Source organism: Sceloporus occidentalis, unplaced genomic scaffold (genome assembly GCF_023333645.1).
Source record: "Sceloporus occidentalis isolate IW3139 unplaced genomic scaffold, rSceOcc1.0.p SCAF_33, whole genome shotgun sequence".
Taxonomy (NCBI): Eukaryota; Metazoa; Chordata; class Lepidosauria; order Squamata; family Phrynosomatidae; genus Sceloporus; species Sceloporus occidentalis.
The window spans coordinates 9,010,148-9,016,939 of NW_028317013.1; the positions used below are offsets into that span (position 1 = coordinate 9,010,148).

The following is a 6,792-nucleotide window of genomic DNA, read 5'->3' on the forward strand; positions in this document are numbered from 1 at the left end:
TAGTATACTCTCTCTGGCTAAAGAGCCATTGACAATTTTGTTATGGGCTCATCACCTACATTCCCTAACTCTTCTCTCCCTTCCCAATTTGGAAGGTCAGTCACACATTACATTGAACCTTCCTATTCCACACCCTTAAGTCTCTCCAAACTTCTATTTCTGTCCTATAACCTTTGCATTTCCAAAACCCTGCTATAGGGAATAGCAGTTTAGGGAACCCTGCAACTAGCCTCACCAAAAACATCCTTCGTTCAAAGACCTGATTATGCCCTAAACTGCCACCTTACCAAGGTGAACTCCATCATCCATAACACACTAGGCTCAAACACCAAAAACTCCCACGAGTCTTGGAGTTCATTCAATAATTTCCTCCTCATCACCAAACCTTTACACCCGATCTATAAATGTCTTCAAGTTTTCAGGAAATATACACTTTATTTTTACATTTTATACCAGTTTGCCCATGGACTTTATCACTTCTACATTTTCATTTTAAAAAATCATATCATTTTAGTGCACACTTACAAAAAATATACTAGTCAATAAAAGTGTATTCACTGATTGTTACAAATTTTATTGTACTTAAGACATCATAGCGTATCATCTACCAATAGAAATCTAAACAATATATAGTTTTCCTTAGGTAAACTGAAAGGTTTTCCCAGGAATCACACTTATACAAGCAAATAATGTCAAGTCCCATAGTAAGACTCCTATCGAGATACAAATAAAGCTTTTTACTCAGCATTCAGTAATGTAGTATATTTTATTTCACCTCAAATGGCAACGTTTCAATCCTACACAGAGATCTTTGCCAAGCCAACAAAGAGTGTAAAAAGTGCAGTTTTATAAGCAAAAGCGTTTTCACACATGACAATAGGGGTGAGACTACAGCTAAATTGCTATACTCAAGAGTGAAACGTTGATGAGGGGTGGTGATAGGAAGAAGTCGCTGAAAAGTCTGGTGCATCCATGAATTGGATTACTTTGGTCCTCTACATGTAGTTATATATCCAAATATAATTCATCTATTACTTTTATTAACCCATTATGTTCTGACGTGCTTGAATAAGAATGTCCTCCTCCCATAAAAAATATCTACAATGAGTAGCTGTAGCCTTTATACTGAAAGTATATCCAGAGCTTTTTTTTATTAAACTATATAAGTAAATTTATGCCAAGAGGGGCTTTTGTTACCTAATTTACCATTTACCAGAATATCTGCTGTGGTGTAACCTGTTGGGATCTGAGCATTGAGAAATGGATTTTTGCAAATGTCTTGTTTTTAATATGTGCTTTCAACAAATGTGCATTTTATTGGATGCGTGGTTATGAGATGGATATTAAACAAAGGGGTAAAAGGTAAGATTTCCCCCCCCCGTTCCCTTCAGGAATCTTTTGGAATCTCTACCAGTTGTTTTTTTTTCTATATAGTAATCATGGCAGCAACTTTCTTTTAGAAACATACAGCAGAGAAGCCATAATTTATTTTTTATATAGCGCCATCATATTCTGTAGCACTGTACAATGGATAGACAGGAAATTACAAGTAAAATAACAATTTGACTTACAGAAACAAAAATGTAAAACTAGATGTGTAACCCAACTTTTCATTCTGTCAGTGGTATTATCAGTTTGGGTACCTGCCTGAGCTTTCTTCCTTTATTCTACCATACCTTTCCCATCAATCCAGTGACAGACTGATCTAACATTCTAGGAAGGCAGAGCACCCGCCTTAGTTTTCATCATGAAATCTGTCAGGGTTCTACCTGTCTTATCCCTCAACATTGGACAGTAGTCCTCAGATGGCAACTGGTCTCCTATGGCTGTCTTCAGTGAGGCTTTGTGGAGCTGTGTGAAAACACTGCACAAGCATGCAGACTATTCTTACAGTGCCCACATACGGATTAACTTTGAACAAAGACTGAGGCACACTATTTTAATCTGGACATTTTTCTTGTTTAAGCATGGTCAGTTTGATTCTAGCCTCAACCTTTGGCCCATAGCTTACTCCTCAGCCCATGCCTGAACACAGTCCTCTCCCCTCTTGTTGCCTTCATGGAGCTCATAGGGCATAAATTAAAAAATAAGCAGACTATAATTTAGAGGATTTAAGCAGGTATAAACAAAGCGGTATTGTACATTGTGAAATTAAAAAATAAAACAGAAGATCTCTATGTGGAAGTGAACATCATGACTAAAAATTACAGCTAGCTACAGAAGTAGGGAGATGTTAATGGAATGTACACAAATCAGAACATAAAAATACAAACATACAGAAAGCCAAGGGCAGGAGAGCCGTCATATTTAAACAAAATTGGAATAAAGCCAATAACTAGCAATTGCACAGGATTTACACTTTGAAATTAAAGACAAGAAATTAGATTTAGATACATATCTTTAGAACCAAGTCCACATTAAAAGAAAATAAAGGCAAAAAGATCCATTATATAAGGCAATGATCCAGAACGCGTAACAGATGGCTGGAATCAAATAATGTTTGAATATTTTGGCTATTGAGGAAGAATAGTCTATGAAAAGAAAAACAAAAAAAAAAATAAAAAAAAAATCTTTATATATGTAGGAGAAAAATTTGAGTAAACATGCGTTATATTTAAAAATGTAATGTTACACATTTAACTATTACAAGTTAGTGCATGGCCCTCTTGTGTACATTTTAAATACATTCATTCCCATTTAAAAGTATGGTAGCCATTTAAAAAAAATTAAAAAAAAAATACCCGCTGTCCTGTTGTCTCTGGCTAGAATCATCTCACTAGACGTTTCTGTTGCAAAGATCTCCCTGCTCAGTGTCATTTGACACTAGGAGAGTAAACCTTAACTTCGGTTTATGGAGAAAGCATCAATCTCCAAAGGGCTAAACACTCAGGCAAGGAAGAAAAGGAGCATACCTTCTAACATGCTTTACTTATAGTGTAATTTAATAGCAATGAGAAAGCAGTTGATGTTGGATCATAAAACCCACTTTAAGCTCAAAATCATGTTGCAATTACTCACAATGACTGCTGTGGGTAAAACTAGAAGGACTTTGTTCACTGAATATAAGCATGAGATATTGAAGGTGTTGGTTAAGACTAACAGACAATACCAAAAATATTCTAAAGGCAGGTAAAATATTCTGAAATAGTAACTCCTGCAACCAGCTATATTTTAGAAGGTAGTATCCCAGTTTGCATGGCATTCCAGTGTACTTTGTTGACCTATTACAGAACGAGGGGAAAAAGAAAATCCACACAAAGTATTTTTGTTTTTGTTTAATTACTTTTCCCAACTTAAACGCCATTGTAAAGCATTTACAGATTCCCCAAGTGCAATACTACATAAAGGGGAAAAAACCAAAACAAAACCAAAGCAGTAACAAAATGAAGCTGCCTTATCTCCAGGCAACTGGAAAAAAGTCAAATTTACACTGCAACATATACACATTAAATATAGAATACAGTCCATGCAGCTGCACAGCCGTGTTTGAAGGGATTCTGGCTCCAGCCATCAGTGCATTACAGTCCATAATTTATCCTGTGTCTAGCCAGATTTGAAGAGGAGAATTGCAACCTGGCCCAAATAAAAATAGATGAAGTGCTTTGTCTCATGTGTTACATAGCTGCCAAAGTTTCTGCCAACAATGCAGTGCCAAGTTGGATTGTATTTCTTGTCAAATTCCTAAAAAGTAAAAAAAAAAAAAAAAAAAAAAAGTTATACAGTTTGTAATATATATAGAGAAGTACAGGCATACCGCACATTTATGTACACAATCAGGTCCAGCACATGTGGGGGGGAAAATAAATAAATAAGCTTTTCACTTATTGCATGTACTGCAGTGCAACTGTCACCACAAAACAGTCTAAGTAGGAACTGACGTGCTGGCGTCATGCCGTTACGTGGCCGCAAAGCAAATGGTTGTGCTGCAACTACACCCTTAAAGTGTGGTATGCCTGTACTTAAAATACAAACCACTCTTAAGAAAGATCCAAATCGACAGTACCTTCTTGATATAGGCTGCAATGTCTTTCTCAATGTTATACTTTTCCATAGCTTGAGTGGCACAGTCTACAGCATCTTGCTGCATGTCTTCAGACATGTCAGCATTCTTGATAACAGCTTTCCTGTCAGACATGGTGTTCCTGTTATGGTTGAGAAAGTACATAAATTAACATCAACGAACAAAATTATTCAGTCTTGTGCTTTTAAAAAAGTGTTCATATGCTCCTGTAAGATCTACATTGCTTGCTTAAATGTTATACAGACTGCTACCAAACGTAGTAAATGTTTTATGGTACTTAGCAACCTTTATACACCAAAGATTACAGAATAGAGCTTGCTTAAAAAGGACATAAAAAAGGTAATCAGGTGTTAAAGTATGGCAAACTACGCATAATTGTAAAAACTCCAATGCTTCTTAAACAAGATATGTTTATATAGAATAAAATGCTAAGGACAATAACAGTCACTTTGATGACTTGTTCATTAAATAGGACTGTGCACAGAACAAAATCATCCATTCAGACCTGAAGAAAGAAAAATCTGTGTAAAGTAGCAAATAGTTGAAGCCCAGAAATGTGTTTTTTTTTCTCTCCCCCCCCCCTCCCCACAGGCACAATTGGAAACCCAATGGGCCTTCTTCTGGACTAGCAAGGCTGAACCCCCTCCTCCCTGAATTACTGGAAACACGAAGCCAGCCCTCCCCTACATGTATGAACGCACAGTATGTTGTAGTGCAGACACAGCATGGATACATTTTTACTACAGGAGGTATTCTTATAGTGACGGGGCAATTTATGTCACATTTACTGATCCATGCATGTTAGCATGGATCAGCCATTTCTCCTTTCCCAAGCATGCTAGTTTTCCAGGCATCATGCCTCCCTACACACACTCGTTACCATAGTAGCAAGCAGCATTAGGGTGCTTACTGTATGGATTTTACAGTGTGCCTGCAGGAAAAGCTGACCAGTCTGTCACCAATCATTCTTATTGTCAGGGAAGTTTTAAGCTTGTCTTTCCATAAAGTTTTGCAGTGCTGGGATCAAGTTGCCCAAGAGTCACAACAGATATTGCCAGGAGCAGCCGGACTTATTTCATTAAAGTGGCCATAATTAAGAAATTATGCTAGAGTTGCAACTTCAACACTTGTTACTTGCATTACAATTCATTATACAGAGCCAACACTGACACATCTCCAGAAAGAAGGGCTAAGGCAGCCCTATATAGTGATCCCAGAAAGTTAAAAATCGCAACTCTGGGTATGCAAGCTTCCATGAATTTACGACTGAACAAATAGTTGGTTGTGCTTCCATCTGTTAAATGGTCCCTGAGCACTGAACTAAAAAGTCACGAGACAAGGTTGTACATTCTGACCCTTTAACAGTAAGTATCAAAAAAAGAAAAAAAAAATATTATAAACTTTGCATGTCCTTAGCACTTATGTCTACATGACAGATCGTAAAAGAAAATTGCCATCATATAGTCACTGATTTTGGACAAGGCCTGGCTTGCAATAGGCAATCCAATTCTTACCATTGATATTCAGCGGGATTAAGGGATTTGTGCAGGCCACTCTAGTTCCTCCACACAAAGCCACCTCTTTATGGACCTTACTTCATGATGGAACAGGAAAGGGTCTTCCCCAAACTGGTCCACCAAGTTGGAACCATACAATGGTCTACGTCATCATAGCATTAAGATTACCCTTCACATAGCCCAAAACTTGAAAGACAGACCCGGACCATTACCCCTCCTCCACTAAACATTACAGCAGGTACTATGCATTGCAGCAGGTATTCTCCTGGCAGCTGCCAAACCCAGATTTGTTCATGTTACTCCTAGATGCTGCCACTCCACAATAACAGCACTTACAGCGGATCAGGTCACATATTTCACAAACTGACATTTAGCCACATTCAAAGTTACCAAGCTCTTCAGTATAACCCATTCAACTCCCAGCGTTAGTCTCTGGAGACTGAATGCCTTGGTTTTATACACCTGTTATGGGTGTGGCTGAAATACCTTAACTCAATATATAGGTGGAGTGTCCATATACACAGATGATACAGCCTAAATTATAAGGCACATGTAATGTATATTTTGGCTAAAGTAAAGGATTTGTGGTTGGTTGTAGGGAGGATAAAAAGATATTTCCAATTGTATGGGACATGTGCCGAACAAACCAGGCATAGAGAATTTCGAGTTGGAAAGCTTAGATGCACAAGCTCCTTGTTTGGGTCTCCAACTCACAAATACCCATGTGCAGCAACAATGTTCACAGGGAATGTCGCACATAACTGATGGGGGGGGGGGGGGGGAGGAATCATGACAAGTGCCTACTTTTCATAAATTAAACTTTTGTGCTGTAGATTTTAAATCTGAAACTGCAATTGAACCAACATCTGCTCAGGGTCTATACATATTGCAGTAGTATTGGGAAAGGTTTTAATTCATACAAAATGATGGGTAATAAAAAAACAAAACAAAAATCACACACACCACATATATCCAAAAGGATATTCCCTGAGCAAAGGAGTAACTGGTGGCTGATTGAACAGAAGAAAAAAAATGCTCTGGTTCGCTTTCGTGAACACAAGCGCCGTGTAATGCTCAGTAGAATAAAACGTGGGCGCAATCCATAGATACGGCAATATTTCCACAGCGATACACGGGAGGGGACACGCATTGAAACAACCGTCAGATATTCCAGGGGCCAGAAGAACCGAGTGTTTGGTCACCTCCACAACACCTACCAGGTGACAGAGATGCAAACCCTCACGCCCAGCCGCT

At 38.1% G+C, this 6,792-nt stretch overlaps 1 protein-coding gene across 1 annotated transcript; it reads right to left on the reverse strand.

The window, feature by feature from the left end:
* Positions 1-3,543: 3,543 nt before the first annotated feature.
* On the reverse strand, positions 3,544-4,135 carry LOC149298401 (dynein light chain 2, cytoplasmic). The gene is made up of 2 exons (XM_089487536.1): positions 4,004-4,135; positions 3,544-3,681 (listed from the first exon to the last, which is right to left on the reverse strand). The coding sequence occupies exons 1-2, from the start codon at positions 4,133-4,135 to the stop codon at positions 3,544-3,546; spliced, it is 270 nt and encodes an 89-aa protein (XP_089343662.1).
* Positions 4,136-6,792: the final 2,657 nt, after the last annotated feature.

Bases quoted from the DNA above. Each gene is read 5' to 3' on its own strand.
- LOC149298401 (XM_089487536.1), bottom strand. From the start codon at position 4,135: ATGTCTGACAGGAAAGCTGTTATCAAGAATGCTGACATGTCTGAAGAC. The intron at 3,682-4,003 runs GTACTGTCGATT...TTTACTTTTTAG, and splicing joins TTGCAGCCTATATCAAGAAG to GAATTTGACAAGAAATACAA.